General features: G+C 37.5%; 1 protein-coding gene across 1 annotated transcript in view; it reads left to right on the top strand.

Annotated features, from left to right (window-relative positions):
- The window catches only part of PIK3C2G (phosphatidylinositol-4-phosphate 3-kinase, catalytic subunit type 2 gamma), a gene marked incomplete at its 5' end in the record, with an annotated part of 72,575 nt that extends 54,414 nt beyond the window's left edge, over positions 1 to 18,161 (top strand). Inside the window, 2 exons of the mRNA XM_009707820.1 lie at positions 12,141 to 12,266; positions 18,009 to 18,161. Of these exons, the coding sequence (XP_009706122.1) occupies positions 12,141 to 12,266; positions 18,009 to 18,161 (279 nt within the window). The remainder of the gene's footprint in view (positions 1 to 12,140; positions 12,267 to 18,008) is intronic.
- Positions 18,162 to 21,093: the final 2,932 nt, after the last annotated feature.

Consider the following 21,093-nt stretch of genomic DNA (forward strand, 5'->3'; position numbering starts at 1 on the left):
GGGGGGGTGCGTACTAGGAAGAAAACCTGAGTCTACCTTAAAAATGTAGGCTCCTAGATCTTTGTAGAAACTGTGGAGGTGGATTTATCCAAATTGAAAGACACGTAGGTTTTGAACTTGAAATGCTCAAGTCCAGTTCTATTCACCTGTCTTAACCAACACAGAGAATGGGAACTATCGAGACCATACCAGATCTTACACAGAGCAGACTATGGGCTAGCTTTGTACTGCACAGCCAGGAACAGCCAGGCTACCTACTGCTGTACTGCTGGCCTTGCTTGTCTGTTCAAAAAGACACCAGAAGCAAAAGAAATAGCCATTTCTGAAGTTCAGAAAAGGTTGGCTAATATATTTCTTTTCCTGCTTCACAGAGAACCAGCAGGGAACAGTGGTTCAGTGTTGGCTTAGAAGGAAGTCTCTGCTTTGCCTGCTGACTTCATTGCCGTGGCTTCAGGCATGCCCTGTTTTTCTAGATAAGCAGCTAAACTTCCAATCCTCACTGCTAAACATTTTTGCCCATTACTTCTTGTGGACGGAGTAACTCCTTGGGGGTAGTGGGGAGGAGAAACAAAGCCAGCTTATCCTGAACTTCATGCCAATAAATGTAAAATGTTACTAGAATTCAGGAAAGTGTGTGTGGGTGATGAATTCAGAACCAATTTTACAGGGGGAAAATTTGCTGGAAGAAAAATAAACTCCTACAGTACTTTCCAAAACTACTTCCAGCTTTCCTTTTATAAAATCTCTGAAGCTGTCATGAGCCACTCTTGGTGATTAATGATTCTGGGATAGCTGATATGTGGGTGACAAATTAGTAATCAGCTTTAGGCTTACACAGACATCCAGCCTCTTTCCATTTCGTGTCCTACACCATCCGAGTACAAATTGCTTCCAAAAACATTTGTGAGATGTGATGGCTTAAATGCATTGGGAAGAAAGGTGAAAGCCAAGCTTTCCCTAAACCACAGGTTTGAAATCTATTTCTAAGCCTGCAGTTGCAGGGCTGTAGGGAAGTTCCCACATAGAGTACAGGTAGATGCTCCACTGCCTTTGCTGGGTTTTGTCTCTAGCTTGAGGTGGATAAGAGGTGGGGATTTTTGTTCAGTCTTAGTTGGTTCCGACCATTCCTCTCATGGGCCTGCTGACTTTTACACTTTATGAATACCATTATGTAGATTTAATTGGAAAATATATTACCTGCCAGCATCGCAATGCTTGCCAATTAAATAAAAAGCCACATTATCCTTTCAGAATGTTATGAATGTTATGAATGTATCCTGCTTTCTTTACTGCAGCCCATGCATCAGCCAACAGGGATTGGGAAGAAGTTGCATAGGTAGGCCGAGCCTGGTCAGTCATCCAGGGATGGAAAACAAGTGGAAAAAATCTCTTCGAGCTGAACAAAAGTTATTCAGAAAGTGTTGGTGACAGAATGAAATCAGCAGCTTGGCTGATGGAGAGAGGTAACCCATTCAGATTGAGTTCTCCCTAGACTGGCACAGAAAAACAGAATAAAGAGCTATGGAAAGAAGGCTCTTGTACTAACTCTAGCTTATGAAGAATTTGGACTTAATTTTATATTTATAGAAAATGCTTTTACTTTAAAAATTAATGAAAATTAGCCTAGGTAGACTATCTTCTCTTTTGGACTAAAAATTAGCTGAACATCTATAAACAAAGGGTACTACTACTCAGCAGTAGTCTAAATTGGGAAGAGATGAGGTCTGTTCTTGTGGCACAGGGATTACTGTTGGATTCCAACATACTTGTTATGAAAGGTGCTTGACAAATATGTTGTGCAGAAAGTTGTGTTATTATTTCTTGTTAAACCCTTTAATCTGTCACAATTGCAGTCCTGCTTCAGCTCTAAATTCTAACTGCTAATTTTTAAATAAGTAATTACCTACACAGCTGATATGTGTTGAAAAAAACAACAACACTGAGCTCTGTTTAATAACATGAGAGATCTGGGAGATGAAAGTGAACATAAATTAAATTGGCCACTGGTTGCAAATTAAGAAAAGATTACAAATAATAGGAGAAGAGCGAGATCAAGAGAATAAAAGTAATTTCCAGAACCCTACAACCAGTTGGACAAACGAAAAGTATTTCTTCAGGGAGGTATATATCCCACATTAGTGTGAAAATAAAACAAGCAAATGGTGAGACATGAGGTTGCTATGAGAGATGCCAATGAGAAAGGCCAGATCCTGGTGTCATGGTGCAGAGAGTAGTTCATCTTTATCAGGCTTTGATAGTAAAATATTTCTCTGAGGATTTTTTTTTTTAAAACTAGAATACAAGCTCAAAGAACAGTTCTCAGTAGTGTTACTTGGGAGTGATTGATTCTTCAGGAGTGATTTATTGTTACTAAAACTTAGCTCAGTTAAGAACAGACTAACAAGGACACAAGTCAATTTGTGCAAATATTTAAGGGAGGAGACAGCAAGGTTCAAGAGGAATTATTTAGGACATTGAGCAAGAGTGTAAGTAGAAGTAATGAGGGGTAATTAAGGAGCAGAAATTGCATGCATCATATAATGAAATGCTTTCTTACAAAGAGAGATGGCAAGCTGTAGAATAATCTAAAGAGAAGTGAAGGGAGATCTGTACAGTTTGAGAAATTAAAAATAGTCTAGATCAGGCATATACAGACTTTTCTAATTAAGAAATTAAGAAGAAAAATAGTGCATAGTGAAGACACAGGTAACAGTCTCACTATTTCCTTATGCATTTTTATATACACTTAGTATCTGTGCCTAGGCAAGGAGAAAAAAGAATACATATGTGACAAAAAGATAGAAACAGAACAACAGCATTTGCTTGTGTTTCTTTTCTCAAAGGTTATTTTTCTTTCATGCCCTCTTACAGACAGCAATGGTGTTAATCCTCAGTGATTTCAAAAGAAAAGCAAAATGGAGATTTTTCTTAAGTATTTGTTCTCCCCTGTACTTTATTCAAGAGAAAAATTCTGGGATCTATATGTCTAAGGTTCCAAACTAGATCAGTCTTATCTCAGACAGTGTCATAGACTCTGCGACTAAATATTAATCTGAAAATTAAATGTTCCAAGCACAACAATAATACAGGGTTGAAAGTAATGGAATTTAGCTACTTTACAGGCTTGCTGGTAATTCTGGAATAAGAGCTTCAGAGACTCGTTCATGAAATCTCTCTCCATTCTACACCCTGCACTGACATTGCTTATCTGTAGAATAATATAATTTTAAAGCATGACTGAACCTTGATTTCTTACATCTATGCAAAAAAGTGGAGTTTAAATGACTTAAAGATAGTAATACAGCATGTGGTTCAGGAATCTAGAACGTTATCTTGTCACCTCCTTCTCTTTTGGAAAAAAACTTCTATGTGATTCTTGCTCAAATCTTTTACTGGGAGTTGTACATTTAGTACATTCACACTTCTGGTTATACAGTTGCCTTCTTTTATATTATTTTTGCAGCCTGGGTAACTTTTTTCTATCCACATGGTGCTATGTGGAACACCCAGTAATCTAGTCCTGAGCATTGGTGAAATGTTAGAGGGATGTCAAAGCTCAGGAGCCAGACTTGAGTGAGCTGGGTAGGGACACAAGCCATTCTAAGACATCTTTTTCTTTGTTGTTAATTCAGAATCAGTAGTAAATGCACACAAAGCTGTGTCATTACTTGCTAGAGCTAAATTCCAGCCCTCCTTGACTGCTGCTGCCAATGGTCAGTAAAAGGCAAGAGACTGTTTTACCTGACAGCTGTAGTCACGTGGTTGTAGAGACTTTTCCTCATTTCATTTGGGATTGTGTCTGTCCTAATATACAACTCTTTCTGAATCATTAAGACAGTAAATTATTTTTTTTAACCAGGGCATCAGAGCTACATCTCAGTTCCTTTCTTCACCTTTCTGAAAGCGTTCAATTCTGATTTCAGAGCTCTATAGAAATAAAGGCTTGGAAGAGAAAACCTTATGACCTTCTGGGTATCACAGGCCAGCTTTCATTTTATTTACTTCATTTAAGCAGATGGGCTTTCCTCTCAAATGACTTAAGCACATCAGAAACATTTTACATAGTTCTTAAGAAGCCCTGAATCTTTTGGGATCCAGCCTGTTTCCCAGAATTACCTTTCTCCTTACAAGAAAAAAACACAAAGATTTTGTTAAATATTTAACAAATAATACTTGTTCAATTCTAAAATCCCACTGTTGGTGTGCCTTGACCTAATTGGAGTGGGATTCAGTTTGAAACTAAGATGCATACACATATGATGTGATGGAATTCAGTTGCCTGATCATGGCTATTTCGAATACCATGTAGTACCTTACTTGACTTCCAATGACCACTCTAGAATGGTGCCGGTTTCCCATAAAGCCTATGTCATATTTCCAACTCTATACACACCTTTTGTCATCTGAGGTGACATGAAGCAGCAGTATTTTAGAAACTGAATCCTAGTCTACATGCCTAAACTCTCATTTTGATCAGCGGAGACTTAAGTTCCAAATAATTTTCCTAAACATATAGGAGATGACCTAACATATCCCATCTGGCCTCCAGCTGCCACTACAGAAGAGGAGGGCCTCAGGTAAGGCCTGTGTCATGTTTGACAGTTTATGCAGATATCTTAAGCATCTTATGTGTCTCAAATGGTGCCAGACCCTAATGTGTGGGCAATTTAACCAAGCCAAGCCAGGAGATATCCACAATATGATGAATTGAATCTGTTTCTGGTCTCCCTCCATGACAGCATTACAGAGCTCTGCTTAGACTTTACTGGGAACTTACATACCTACCTCACATACGCACCAGGATAGGTCAACACCTTGACATTTTGCCCAGAACCGGTGTGTTCATTGCAGGGCATTAGCTGTGATGCTTTCCTTCTGTCTCAGCAACTGAGGGTTAGTTTTTCCCATTTGACATCCAGGAGACCTTGGAGAGTGTTGGTCGGTTCACTTTAGCTCTAGCAAAAATAGCTCTAGCCCCTATTTTTGCCAGCATAGTTCTCCCCATTAGGAATGCAGCATACCATCTTTTATTAACAGCTAGACTGCACAAGTCTTTGCTATTCTACTACAAACAAAGCCAAACCAGTAAACTTGCACTTTGTTTTACCAAAAAGCCTTATTTCACTTCGGAGAGAAAGGGCTGGAATAAACTACAGTGACAAAAGCACTGTTTTTCCTTGAATTAAGAGCACCCACGTTAGGCACCATTTGCCCCTTTGGTGCACTGACAAGCTGTGTGCAGAACAGGCAGGTTAATGAGGATGTTGAAGGCATTGGACTGCATGAAGTACATAAGCTATATTTGGAGATTCAAATCAATAACATGGATAGAGCACCTTTGCATTTTTATCACAGTGAATGACAAAGCCATCTGGAGGCTTGCTCCACTGACACTACCAGATTTCTGGAAGGTAGAAAATGCCTGCTCAGAAAATGCTTTCCAGAACTTCCCTGAAACAAATTTTAAGTTGTTCTGAAACAACGTATTGTTTTATTTTCCTCCATTAAATTGAAATAAACTTAATTTCTTTTTTTGTTGCTTTGCCATTGACCTCCATGTCAGTGACCTCTGTCACAGTGTGTCTTCTCTGTTTATGTACATACCTGGATGCGTGCACAAGATAGGAAAGAAGTTAGGAATGGGAATGAAGTAGCTCACAGAGAAGAGGGTGAAAAAAATTGGGATCAGAAAATATAATAAAATAACACTTATCTTGCAGAGAAGCAGTTAAATGTTTTCAAATTTTAGGTGAAAAAGGCAGTTGTTTGGGAAAAAATACCTTATTTGTGCAATCACTTTTGGCCGGTTGCTTTTCTGTTTTCTCTTGCCAATAGCAGACAGCGCAGGGTGCACCAGAGCGATACAGTGGATTATCTTCTTTTGTAATTATTATTTAATTACTGCAAATGTGATTTTATTTTTAATTTTCTTTGAAGTAATTTGGAAATATTTTGTGACAGGAAAACTAAAAGCGGAGTAGAATTGAGGTGTTCAGTGCTTTGGGGTATGCAGAGCTCAAAGGAAGAACAAGGAGGGTACTTCAGTCCCAGGTTAGGATTTATGAAGTAACATTACAACCACTCGTTCACACAGCAATCCCATTTGTCCTGAAAGTTTATATATCTTATTAACCTGTTTTTGAGGAAACCTCTTGCTTTGTAATATCATTGTCTTAGTGCTGATTATTTTCTCAGCTCTTTAAGTTTAGAATTAGCCCAGAGGATGTTATCTTTTTCTAAGGCAGAGGCTGTATTTGTTAATTAAGCTGCAGCTTACAAAGACGGGGTTTAGCCTTTCTCTGCTAAATTACACAGGGACTCAGAGAAAGTGAAAGACAATGTAGCAGCAGTGATGGCTTTTGCACATTTCTTACTAGTTTTAATTTAGTCAAGAGGCAGCTAGTAATTTATATGGGTTACTGGGATGCAAGGCTAATTTCTTCTGTGGATTTTTTTTTTAATCCTCCTTTATTGGATAATAATCAAATCTGCCTCATGTCTACACTTAATATATAAACATTTTGCTTTGTAGCTGTGAAGGTTTTTTTCTAACCATTTGCTATAGTGATGTGATTTCTAAAGATGTAAGGATATCTCAATACTAAGGAATATTTTGCAGTCCTTCCTTCACTATGTGGAAGATAAATTCTCATGGCAGTGCATGTAAGACAAAAACAGAAGATGAAGGTAAAGGATAGGAAAACTGAGAGTTAAAGCTACTGGACAAAGTGAATGTTTTGTTGGTTTTTGGTTTGTTGTTTGTTTGTTTTGTTTTTTTTTTATGTGGGGGCAGTAGCTGAAACAGGAGCTTTTGTAAAGCCTGGATTTCTTTTTTTTTCATTGAAGAAGTGGAAGAAAGCAACCGAGATTTGAAAATTTCCAGGAAATTAATTTTGAAAGAAGAAAGGAAGTTATTTATAGAGGAGGAAAGATGGTATTAGTTAATAGAAGTTAGCTTTGATGATTTTTTTTTTTTGTCAAGATGGTTGAAAATGAAAAATGGGAAAAAGAGAATAGCAGCTGGAGCCATCAATCTGTTTCACTCTAGGACAAAAGGTGGAAAAATGTCTGCATGTCTAACACTAAGAGAAACTGATTGCACGATTTAAATTTGAGGCAATAGTAACCGAAAAAGAAAATTTGGTGTCACTTAGGAAGAGGTGAGTTTTAAAAAGCTTTACAATAAATTATTCCTAAAGTGCCTTTTTTAAAAATCATAGAACTTTCCTTAAAATACATATGAGTAAGGCCCAATATTCATACTGCCTGCTAAATTGCATAGTTTAATATATGGCAAATTTTGGCATAGTTTGACCTTCTAATGCTAACAAAGAATCCATCCTTAAGGAGAGTTGTGGATAGTTAGTAATGATCAAGGGAGAAAAGTCATTATGACAATGTAACTCTTGTGGAAAAATTAATTTAATTTTATCCATTATTTCCCAGCTACAGCTAGTATATTTAAAATTAAATTACAGAGGACATAACCTATCTGTGGGGGTTTCTGTAAGTAAATATCAATATGTTTTTGGTTTTGGAAAATAAAATTGGAGTGAAAAATGGAACACAGCCATAACAGATACACATCTGTATTAGTTTTTCAGTACTGAATTACAGATGTGGAGAGAAGTAAATTCAGAGTATTATTTCCCCTCCCTCTCTGCCCGTCATTCTTAAATATTTTCGTCACCTTCTGCCTGACTTTAGAAGAAAATCACATTTCAAAAATAAACTGCTTTTTAAAACATATATACAGGCAGTTGTAACTGAGTTCTTTAAAAACATCAGTCATTATCAAGGTCAAGTAGGCAGGTCATTCTCTGAGAAAATTGTTCAGTCATGGCTTGTTTGTATTTGAAGAGAGCACAGGGAGTCAGCTTCTAAATTCAACTCAAATTTTTTTATTGGCAGATCAAAATCACTGGGGATTTTTTGTCCACAGTCACAGGAAGAAGAGCTATGGCATTTCTGTTGGGAACTTTGTTTTATACCTTTTCAGTCTTACAGATTTTTATAGCTTGGATTTATTCACAAGCATACACAATCGAAGATTTAAGACAGTAATTCAAATTTGGAGTAACTTCTTTTAAAGGAAGTAAACTTCCTTTATTGTTGGGTTAATGAAATGACTACAGAATTAAACATAAATAGAATTCAATCTAAAAATTTGGGTTTTTCTCTTTACTTGATCACAAGTACATTCAAGCTATAAAGGTTTTGCAGCATAGATAAAGTGCAAAATGGCATTCCCAAGTTACCCTTTGATTTTCCTTCTGGCCTGGACTATGGACAGAAATCAGTGATTTTTGAGCCACTAATAGTAACAAAAGGGATTTTTGCTGGATTTCAGAATTACTCATAAGCCTGCTAGAAATCTTACTCTGTGTTTATAATGGACCCATCAGAACAGATATTCTTTGATGCAAATGAGACTGGCATATAGATCAGATATTCTTCATGTTTACCTAAGTTTATAAATCTGCCAACGCAGTCTGAGTTAGAAGTGAAAGGATAATCCGGAGGTTTTGCTCACTAAACATGACAGAAGACATAATCTTTTGAAAGGAAAAAAAAAAATCTGATGTTTTCTCCATTCTCTTTTATTCAAACAAATGCTCAACTCGTATATGAAAGCCTGAGAAAGGCCTAGTTTGCCCAAAAGCTTAGGATTTTTACCTGCCATACCAGTTGTCTTACTAAAAAAGTTTACTTCAAATTTCACCTACTTTAGATTTTAAGAGATATTTCTGCCATGTTAATCCTGCTCTTGTTTTCGCGCTAGGATTGTGAAACTGCCAAGATCCCTCTTTCTCCCTGCTAGGGAGGGTCTACCGAAGTACAGCTCCTTCCATGGCCATTGCAAGTCTTGTCTCAAGAGATCCATCAGTGAAGCAGGCTTTTCACAAGAAAAGGTTCAACTATTGCACTGATCAAAAGAGAAGCTAACACAAGCTCATCATACGAGCTACCCACGCCCTACTCTTTTAAAGCCATGGCTGCTTTATACCTGCTATATCTGTAGTTATGAATGATGAGTGTGTAGTGGGACAGAACATTTTTAACAGTTAGAGACCCTTGTTAGACATGTTGTATCACATCACGAGTCAGGGGAGGGCAGTTGAGAAGTGGAAGATGTGATCTGGCTTAAAGAGTGCTCAGCTGAAGCTTTTTCATCACTTGATGGCATAACAGTGCCACCGCAGGTGGAGAATTGGGGCAGTTGTGGAATTTGGAGTGGCCTGTTTGCCTTTCATCAGCAAAGGAAAATGAAGTGGGAAAATATGATTTGTAAAGCATGGGGGAAAAAACTCAACACTCAACAACCAGAACTAAGATCTCTAGTTGAAATTCAGGTGGCTGCAGTTTAAATTACCTCTAACAGTTTGGCTGTTGATTGCTACTATTCATGAAAAGTGGCTTTGTTTTAGTTCTGGAAGATCCCAGGGCAACTGCTCTGCCTTGAGTTTTCTCCTCTGAATAGCTAAAATATTCTCTTTTTTTGATTTTCTCTCTTGACCCTATCCTCCCACTTGCCTCTTTCAACATGTATTTAGCTACATTCAAAGGGCTAGTGAGGAAGTGGTTTTCTGGCCGTGTTTCATACAGCCACAGCACTACTGCAAAGTGCCTTCCTTAGACTTTGAGAGGAGTCAGCTGATGGAGGAAGGTTAGTTGGCTGAAGACTAGATAATGTGCCAGCATTGCTAGCAGGGTACAAGAAGCAACTCAAAGCTGTAGTGACAATTTTATCTGACTTTTTTTTTTGATTCTTCTCACGCAGTTCTGGATACCCTGCTCCTGTTAAAAAATAGCATGGCAATCAGCTTCGATTCTTTCCCTGGCAAGTGAATGTCAGACTGAGCCTGTTTCAATGCAAACGACGCTGCCATAATCTGTGCCTTTGTTGTCTTGAGATGTGCAGTGGGGCACAGCACTTCGGACTACACCCTGTCCTATCTGGGCAGCTGAAAGGGGAGCAGAACTGGACGGATGCAGCCATTCTCTTTGTTACCTCTGTAGCCCATTACCTACCATCTGGGCTCCTCAGCCTGGTGCCCTTTGCAGCTGCTGCTGACCTCAACTTTCAAAATTAGCCTATATGGACCCTGGTTAGGCAATACACTGCTGGGATGATTTATAAAGCCTGACATTTTACAGGACTCTCCCTGTACTGTACTTCTATCCTTGAGATAGTGGAGATGATTATGCTGAGCCTCAGCAGTTGAGCTGATAAGATCTTCTTCAAGAATGACACCCCCCCTTTTTTTTTAACCATGTTCCCTTTTATGTCTGAAACAGCTAAAATCTGTTGATCTTCAAGTTACAGTACTTACAGTGATACTTATCTATTCGTTGAGAAAGGAAGAGCTTGATTACAGTTAGGATCCTTGTTGCTTGGACTGGTATTTAAGGCTACATTTCTTTTTCCTGCCTGATTTTTAAGAGACTGTTCAATTTACTGTTAGTTGTAATCCTTGATTGAAGTATTAGTATCGTCCTAGATCAATAGAGATGGGCTTTCAAATAGACAGTGTAAATTATAAAACCTGCATTAATAATATGGTACTCTGTCCTAGGAAAATACCTGTTAGTTTCACTGCCATTTAATTGCATTCTTATTTTGGCCATTGAAACCCACCTATCTAAATCCCATGTACATTTCAAATCAGATGTACTTTGGAGAGCTTAATGATAGTAACATTAATCGTTCACGTAGTGCTGACAATATGTAATGATCTGAGTAGCGCATCCTTTGATGCTCTGTAGTGTTAACGATAGCAATAATAAGCTTTGCAGTTGACCACATCATTTGCCTTGAAGGATCATTTCAGATAACAAAAACCAAGAGATTTGTTGTGCAAGAACTGGTTGCTTACACAAGCAGTGTTTTTCTTCCTAATAGAGAAGTTATTTATTGCTAGGACACCATCAGTTTCTCCTGTCACAAGAATATGTTGTTGATAATGCCTGTAGAAAGCCCCATATTTCTAGACACATACTGTGAATAATCAAAATCTGAGAAATTACTTTATTCTGAGCCAGGTAAAATTACAATGGGAAATATAAATGCAGCTGCCTGTGTAATGCTGTGGGTTCACTGGTTCCAGACATTTTAAGATCTCTTCTTTTTGCCTGCATTTTCATTTGCATCCTGTCACTGGATTGCCAATGAGCTGTCAGGTGAACTTGCTGCCCGAAATACTGATATTATGATTACAATTACCGATATTTTGATATACCCCATTTTGTGCTTTCTGATTGTATACTGTGTTAGCAACACAAAGGTTTCTGCTTAATTATAAGCTAAGCACTAAGTGACATATGCTGGCAAGATACCTGTTCCATAGTTTTTCATGATTATGTTTCTTGTGTGTTCTTTTAAAGCCTCTCATACTACCAATGTGTTTTCTGAGTAACTGTAATGTTGCTTTAGGAATAACCTTACAGCTGTTCAGAACTTATCAAAAAACTCCCCACTGACCAGCATTAGCTTATGACTGAGCCTGGTTAATAGATTGGCTCTGATCTCAAGTAGCTACCATAAGATGGAATATCTGGAATATAGTTCAGTAACCTGAGCTGGGAAATTAAAGAGAGCCTGCAGCTGTGTGATGGGAGAGATCGGAAAGACTATTATTATACGAATCCTGTTCTGCCCGTATTGCTGCAGGAAATGCTCCTGGCTCTTCTATAGTTATATGCTTTATGACACACTCTTAGAAACAATTAGTTCTCCTCAACATCAGCACTGCTACTTAGGTGTTAAAATCAATAGCAGCTTACTGGCTAGAATCCAGTTTCTATGCATTGCTCTGGAAAATGGAAGGGCTAGACTATATCAGATTAAGCTGAGTTAAAGTATGTTGACTCTTAAGGGTTATTCCATCAGAACATAAAATATGAAAAATAGACAATTTTACCTTGTTCTTATATTATTTTATTTCTATTTTCCCGATTCAATATTAATCTGAATTCTAAGAATTCCTGTTGTTTACTGCACTAGCAATCCAATTTAGCCAAGAGAATACTGAAAATGTAACGTGTTTCTGTGGCTGCTTAAAGTCGAGATTTCATTTGGTACTTATTTGTTTTCATTGCTAGAACATGGCATTCATATTTATGACCATTTTGTTTTTCAGTGCCTCCCAGATGGCTCTGCCCCAAGTGCACATGTTGAATTTTATCTTCTGCCTGATCCTTATGAGGTCAGTCGAAGGAAAACAAGAACTGCTCCAAAAAGCTCTGACCCTACTTACAATGAAATTGTGAGTACCATTCACTTTCTTACATAATTTCTTATTTGTTTGATTTTCATTGCCCACTCTTGAAAGAAAATAAAGATACAGCATTTAGACCTCTTGCAATGAGTACGATCAAAAAGAAGGAATATATCATAAGCTGAACCACAAATGGGGACAGTCTTCTGCTTTGCGTCTTTCTCAGAAGTGAAACAGTCTCTTTATGTCTCTTTCTTCAGGAAAGCAGTTGGATTATTCACACTACTCTATCTTACACCACAACCACAGTTACATGTGAGCCAAATGAGATCAGGCATCATTGCACCAAAACCTAGGCTGTTTGTATTGCAGATTTGTACAATAACATAAAAAGTACTAATTGAACGGGTGCTGTTATTCAAATGCGCATTTGAAAATAGGCAACCAAATGGATTGTCACTGTCCTAAATGATAACACAATAATAAATAGACAAGTTCTTTTTATGTCTAAATACTAGCAGTTCACAGCCATATATAATTATTTCACACACCACTGAAGTGCTCACGCCTCTGGGGTGAAAAGAAACATTTGTATGGAGAAACATTTACAACAGAATGGGAAGTGGCATAAACTATATTATTTTGTAAGGGCAGATGAGATTCAAACAGTAGGTGGGATTGGAGATTATAATTATTACATATAACAAATCTCCTCAAGATCTCAAAGTAATTTACAAATGCTCATTCAGCAGGCTTTAAAGTAGAAGGCATGGAAAATATTACCACTCCACCCTGTTTCATAGATAAGATATGATGAAGCTTAAGTTAGTCAGCTGAGACTAAGAGTTCTTATCTCCTAGTTTCCCAGTCCTGGGGTTTTAATATTTTTCTTTTTCTTTTCCCACATCTGTTTGATTACAAAAGTTACCTACTTCGACTGATGACTTCTGACACTTCTGTAAGTAGGTTCCTCCAGTGGTATTGCTGCCAACAGCTGAAACAGATCTCCCTCCCTATGGTACTGCAGTGGAATAACAGGGAACTAGGCTTTATTTTTTTGTTATGTTCTTTTCTTCTTTTCTGCAATCATAGAGACAGTGGAATGAGTCTAATCGAACTGTCTAAAGAAATTCCTTTACATTTGAAGGATATTTAAGTCATAGAAATATAATACATCAGATAATAATGTTCATTGTAAAGTATCCAAAATGGACTACAGACAAGAACCAGCCAGCAGCACTGGAAGTCAATTATTTCTCTAATCATTATTAAATCAAGTTGAATGCAAGAAAATCCAAAATCCAGCCTGCAGTCAGACAGTAGTCACTGGGAAGAAATTTAATTGTTGTTAAGGAGCATTCTACTGCTGTTAAGAGAAATTCCATGAAAACTTTAATATCCTTTACTCAAAACTTACAGCCTTCTTCACAGATACTCAATCTTTTTCACCAGGAACTGCTAATCACAGTGGGGACATATGGTTCCATTGAACTTGGACATTTCAAACCCAATGCTTGTGCTGTTAGCAGCTCTGTTCTTCCATATGTGATGTCATTCTGCATGCATTTTCTGTCCAAGGCTGGTAGACTGAGGCAGAAGCTGCCCCAGGGAAGAAAAACTACTAAAAATATAAGTCAACTGTCTTTTAAGTTACTTACTGTCCAAAACACTGTGTACAGAAATGTACTAGCCTTTTTTTATGAGTTCATAAGTTTTTATTAAAGCCAAAAGGCTGGAAGGAAGCTGTATATTAATTTCTCTCTGTGTTTGAGACAGAAAATTCTGAAATGTGCTTCTCTTGGGTATTTTTGTTTCTAGAGTTGTACTTTTATTGCTTATGACTGCCTACAGCAATTATCAGCCTTGCAAAAGTGCATTTTATTTTTGATTTTTACTCGTGTGTGAGAGTAAAGATGTGAAAGTCCGGAAGGGCTGACAATAGAATGAACTATGCCAAATGTTTTGAAGTTGCTTTTAACAAGCACTCCCTTTTTCTCTTGTTCCTTTATTTGGATTTTGGGGTTTGTTGCTTTCACACTGGTATAATATTGCATTAAAAAATGATAGTTGAGAAGAAGAGGAGAAAAAACACAGAAAAATGAAATGCAGTGTAAAGAGAAAAATAATAACATACCTGCTTATAGACCACTGTTAGGAATAAATAAGAGTTACTCAGGAGGTTCCAGAGTATTTTAGTGAAAACTAAGAAAGTAAAAAAATTGAAAATAAATCTGAATTATTTAAGTTTAAACTCTTGCCAATAAAAGCCGCAATGACCAGAACCAACTGCAGTGGGGTCTTGCGCGTATGTATAGCATTTGCTCTGAGACATGCTTCAAGGTCTCGGTTGTCCTTAGTTTGTCTCTTGAGTGCCTGCATGTACACACCCCCATGAAACAAGGAAGCCTCCAAGACAAAGCAGAGTGTGCATTGCCACAGTGAAGCCAGACTGAGAGGGAGCTCTCTCCATCCTGCCTGTGGGGTGCGGCCAAATGTAAGCAAATATACTATGTCAGTCTGCTAGTGTTATTGCAGCTGCCCTTGGAGCAGAGAGGATGCTGGCCTGCAACAACCAGGACAGCCCCAGCAACCCTGATGGAGGGCGAGGAGGGGAGCTGCTCCCGGAGGCACAGCCGCTCCCTCCAACGCCATGCGTCAAAGCTAATTTGGACAATTAAGAGCAAATCTAGGAACTGTGCCATGGCTACCTAAGGAGAAGCAACTGTCCCGCATTTGCGATTAAAATGTCATTAAACTCCTGTAGGTCAACAGTGCTTCTCTTTTTGGAGCCAGGAATGCTTGAATTCCAGCCCTAACTGTCCCACTGATTTGCTGCGTGGCTGTGCATAACTCATCTCCATTTGATATAGCTGTATAAATGGGAGACAAATATCCTTGCTACACAATCATTTCAGAATTTAACTGTTCTGATTATGAAATTCTAGGAGGTGGCACTTGTTTTATCCATATACTAATTCAGCTATCTCCAGACCTTTCTTCTGTCCCTACATCCTGATGATATATACCTTGCTCCAGCTGAATTTGCAATAGCATTTCGGAAACAGTTTATTGGGATCATTTGAAAACCACCCACCCTGCACTGTAAGGTCTGTCATTGCTTAAAGCTTAAAGCCTCTTTTTGTCCAAAGATTGAAAGTTGTTCACTACCCCAATTCACTCCTGTTGTGATCCACTGTACTGAATATTTCTTAGCTTTTACAGCTTACATGTACAATTTTTGGTGATTTAAAGCAACTGCTGAAGATGATATCTTTAAATAAAGATACCTTTCTACGGTAGCATTAGTATCACATCAGTAATCAAATCATAGATTTATTCTAAATTATATTACCGCTTACTGTATCTGTCCTTGCTTTTTGGATTTTCTTCATTTTATTTTGATTTTGGTGAAGAGATGCCATTGAGAGACAGAGAAGCTGGAGTTTTTAATTCACATACAATTTGGTGAAATAGGCACAGTAAACATCAAAACTGAAAAGCACGAGGCATGACTTTCGTGACAGCTTTTCCAAAGGTTTCTAAATGGAAAAGGAAATGTTTCTCCCTGCTAAGACCTTTCCAGCAAAAGCCAGTTTAAAAGAGTGAGTGGGACAGTTTTTCTTTCCCCCACAACCTGTGGCAGTGGACGTTCATCCCCACAGCACCAATTATCCCCCCGCCCCAGAGAGCCTGGTGTCCTGTCTGTCGACACTTGCTGCCAGACTGGCCCAATGTCCCATCTGTTTGGCACTCTCTGCGCATCCCTGCCGCTTGCAGTGTGGCCACAACTGCTCCGGGGTCCCACAGGGGCAGCGGAGGCCAGCTAGCCTTGTATGGGAGAACCAACGGTTTTGTGCCTCCTGGCTCCACCCGTGAAGTTCAGAACCACCTTTCTGTTGCCACTCGGTGTGAGGAACATTGCTGGGGCTGAGCCTTTATAAACTCCGTCCCTGTCTGAAGGACGTCTCCCGTGGCAGTTTCTGCTTCTTATAACTGGAGGTACAGAGAGGACTCAGTAGTGCAGGTTGCAGAGATCCAAGCTAGAGAAGGCTCAGTCTGACTTTTCTTTTCCTCAGCGCTGCCATATGTATAAACTGCATTCAAACCGCACAGTAAATCCAAGCAGGTTGCATGGCAAATGCCTTTTAGGCAGTTTCACTTTCCCATTCTCCTGAAGTGACAGTATGTCACTGCATTTGCTTTTTAAACTGCACAGAGAGATTAAAATTTAAAGCATTTTCCACTGCAATTAAAATAGCAAAAACATTTCCAGCCATACAAATTTTAGATTAAATGTACTTCTCTTAACAAAGCTTACCTTTGAGGCCTGAAACTAGCTGAGAGTATTCTTTCACATTTTATCAACCCACATGCAGTTCACTCAGCAGATTTTTGTTAATGCAGAGACTGAAATGTAGGAATCTGTTCTGAATGCAGCTCATTCTGGTTAGCCTATCACTCCAGATCGTTTTTGTTTTTAAACTCAGAAAATACACCATTAACATTTCACAATTAACCTCAGTGTGTTCTCATACTATTAAGGTAATTTCAAGGATATTTTAAAAACTATAGGCCTTACTAATTTTCTAAAGAGATGCTAAGCAAGCCATCTTGTTTACTTTGAGAAGTATTAACAGCACTCCTCGAGTAACAGAAACATCCAAATTAGCAAGTTCCACTTGCTAAATTGGGTCCAATCTCAGAGATGTTCCACAGCTACAACTTGTACTGAGTGGGCTGAGTTTTCTGGCATGTTTAATGCTTGATAATTCCATTTAAAAATGCATGCATTTTTATAATGGGCACATTTGGATACAGTTAGCATCCAGAATTATGCATAAACTTATTTGTACTGAAATAGTAAAATTTATACAGACAGTTTTCAAAGGAAAATTGTTATCTCTTTTATGATGTGGGTTTGTTGGTTCTAGAACAGTTTTGAAATTTTATAGAAGTCTTGGTTGGAAGAAAATTTGTTTTTGCTTTAGCTTGATCTTTTTTAATTCTGGTATGTAGCACAAGATTTAATCACAAGTACTGTACTGAGAAAAAATTCTGAGGTACTGTGCATTGATGTGATACACCTTTGTAAGACATATCAGTGCAACATGAAGTTGCTTTAAGGCACTACTAAGGAACATCTAACAAATACAATATACATAGGTTAAAAAAAGTTTATTATCAAACTGTTTTCCTGCTTTTTTTCTGATTTTTGAAGAAGAGAATACCAATATCAAAGCTATGGAAAGATATTTAAAAATTACGGTAATCTACTTTTTTACAGAATTACCCATCTTATGTTTTATGCCGCTGTCCATGATGACTACCCTCCATCTGAATCTCTCCTCCAGAAAATGAACTGTAATATCATTCCCTGGTGAAATTCATGGAAGATTTGATATTTCTTCACATTTGAGTTCAAAACTCTGCTTAAGTTACGAGTTTCAATTTTCACAGGGAAAATTATGTATACCTATTTTTTTTTTTCTCCAGCGTTGCACAACACAGGTTTCAAATTTATTTACAAATGCTTGGTAATCAGATTTCACAAGCCGAAGCTGGCAGAATCTCTTTTATATAAACTACATAAGCTCAAATATATTTCTGATGTAAATTCACTAAGTTAAATGAATTTGGCTAATAGTATTTTATAATTCTGGAGGGCAGTTTAAAGCAGTTATTACAAAGTTGTCATCATCATGTTGAATGCTGTATTGAATTAAGTGTGATGCCTGTCAAAGAGATTCACAAATTCTTATGGTTTTTTTCTGTGTTTCTATATTATTTCAGGTTGTGTATGACAAAGTCACAGAGCTCAGAGGCCGTATACTGAAGCTTGTTGTGAAAAGCAAAGAAACGTTTGTTGGAGCTGTTAACATTCAACTGAGCAGTGTCCGGTTAAATGAAGAAAAGTGGTATCCACTGGGAAACAGTGTAATTTAAATGTTGTCTAAGATAATTCAATTATTTATCCACTAATGTTTCTTTATCCCATTTCCCACAGTACATTTTGTCTCAGTTGCCCTTGAGAATATGCAATCATCTGCTGATCACATACTATTTCTAATATATCTGATCACATACTACATTTCTAATCATAAAGCTATTGTCTTCAAATTGCTAGCATCTTCCTGCAGCAGATTCCTGTCAGTGTGAGTTTAAGAAAGCTCATGCTAAGAATATGTAGCAGCATGCAGGAAATTCTTATGACAGCAATAAATATTTTTGTTTTGTTTGTATTAAATAGTACTGTAAAAATGCTAAATTCTGTACACAACAAAGTGTGGGGCCTAATTCTTTTCCCATTAATTGGACTGACTGTGTTGAAGCAATGCTGATAGTGGGGTAATTTATCAGCATCTGCTACGACCCCACTGCATTTGATGATTTCACCAGAGAACCATGGGATAGTCCCCTGGGTGCCAATACATTTCAGATGCCTAGCAAATTTCACGTTAAATCTCATACAATCAATACTTTTTTTTAAAAAAGAACTTAAAAGCTTTGCACTTTAAACATTTTGTGCAGTATATGTTGGTGTGCTTTTAACCTTTGATATAATGTAACATTCAATTCAGGATATTCATTTGTCAATAAGCTAAGTCATTGTTTCTTTTATTCTGACATCCAAGAAGCACATATAACTGATCGTTTGTGAGAAGAAAAGAGGAGGGATAAGCTAATATTCACAAATAAACAAAACATATTGAATGTGAGTTTTCAGTGTGGTATTTCTTTAAGATCATGCTGTAAGGAATCTTTGTTCACCTGTCTTACCACATTGCATTCTTAGGCTGCTTAAGGGAATCAAGTCAATACATGCATGCATTGACCTCAGGCCTATAAAATGTATATATACATACTAAATAACGAACATGAGTGGCTCCTTTGAGTTCACTAAGGCTAATTATGGGCTCTGTTCTTCAAAGCTTTTTTACGTAAATTGAGGAAGCACTTAAGCACATCTTTAAACATTTAGCATGTAAGCAGCCATAATGAACTGTCCATTATTGCCAGCTTCTTACACACACATAGCTGACCAGGTATATATACACCTTTCTAGGACTAAGGACACATTTTTAAGGCACAGGAGACATGTTGATTTGTGATCTGATCTACTGTAAAATTTTAAGTTACCATGTACTGAGTAGGTCTGACATTTGTACTACCAAGTGGAAAAGTGGTCAACAGAGGGATAATAATGCCAGAAGCTGAAGACAATTGCCACCTTCTCCCAAAGAACACTCATAAATCAGTCTTCAGAACGTAATGTTGTATAAAGCTCCTGAAGAGGGACTAGGAGTGTTATTTAGGAAACTAAATAAGCAGGAGTTTTTCTCAGCATCGAACCAGTTGACTAAGTCATTTGGTCCATTTTTATCTAAGAATAATTTCCCCAGGCAATCTGGTGTATCTAAACTCCTCCTCAGTAAGGGGAGGTGGGGAGAACTCTGCTTGAATATGAATATTGTTCTTAAGAGCTGAAAAAAAGCTGTAAAATATTTAGCACATGAAAGGGATATTGGCTAGCATACAGATATGATCAGTAAGTCTAACATTTTAGATTATAAGCTCTCTTGGGTAAAGAATCAAGTGACTTGTCACTCAAGCACAGAAAACACATTGAGGCCAGCTTACAATGTTATCAAATTACCTGACCTTACAGTTCAATATTGATTTTAGATTCTTCTTAGTCTACTGTCTTGGTTTCATTATTATAACCATAATGCAATTTTCCAGTAGTGTTATTTCCTGTGACATTTTCTAATAATTGTTTACCGTATGCCCTGATTTTCCATCTTAGAGTAACATTAAATAAAATAGCATTAAAAAGAGCATTAAAATATAATATTATCAGAACTGTCTGCAAAGATAAGCAATACTTTTTGGTGTTAAAGAAAGAAACCTATCAATACAACATCCCCTTAAAAAAAAAAAAAGCCATGTTTGAGTAACAAATATGCAATTAACTGGGTAGATAATAGTCCTGTGGAAGCTCAGCAATACTTCAGTTTTGTAAGGAAGATGGGAAAATTGTGTCTTATGGGCAAGATATACACTGACAGCTAAGTCAGACAAGAAGTTGTCCTAGGAGATCTTAAATCACACAATCAACCCTTGCCTTTTCTAAAATTCTTCTAGTACACCTCAAAGCATTGTGCTTCCTATTTCCCGAGTTCACAGTAAGATGTATCCTGAGCTCCCTGCTGCTATAAGGAACTTAGCCCTTTACAAATCAGTCCGTGAATTATTTGTGTTTCTTTCGCAGCAGGAGGTTCCAGACTAAGCTAAGAAAAGGTACCGATATTAGCACCTAAGTTTTTATCATTTTAAGAGCTGTTTTTTTTCTCAAAACTATTTTTCCAGGTAGCAAAATTACAGTGGACATTAAAGAGGTATAGCCCAATCAGAAGCTGCCGGTATTATAAATTTAAAGGGTACATGGTATGTGGAAATTTTCCTGTTCCCTTGGAAAGATACAATGGTAAGAAATTTTGTTCAATATGAATAAAAATGTCAATGTAACATGCTCATAATTTTGCAGTCTCAAATCATAAATACCAGACTATTATTCTCACTCAGCAATTCATCATAATTTTGAAATTAGCTAAAAAAGAAATTATTAAATGAATTTTAAAAATGCCCAAAAAAGTTCAGTCTTTATGAATTAGTTCTAAATAACGGCAGGGGCAATGTCAGTAGCCATTACTTATTCAGGATACCATTTACTCACACAGGAAGTCCCATTAGCTTAATAAAATCATTGAGACCGTGCCATCCTGGAAATCAGACCACTGGATTGTTGCAAGCCTAATGATGTTGCTTTATTGAGCAAAGTGTGATCCTCCAAAACAAGTGCTACTGCAGACGACCA

This window comes from Cariama cristata, unplaced genomic scaffold (assembly GCF_000690535.1).
Source record: "Cariama cristata isolate BGI_N322 unplaced genomic scaffold, ASM69053v1 scaffold3109, whole genome shotgun sequence".
NCBI lineage: Eukaryota > Metazoa > Chordata > Aves > Cariamiformes > Cariamidae > Cariama > Cariama cristata.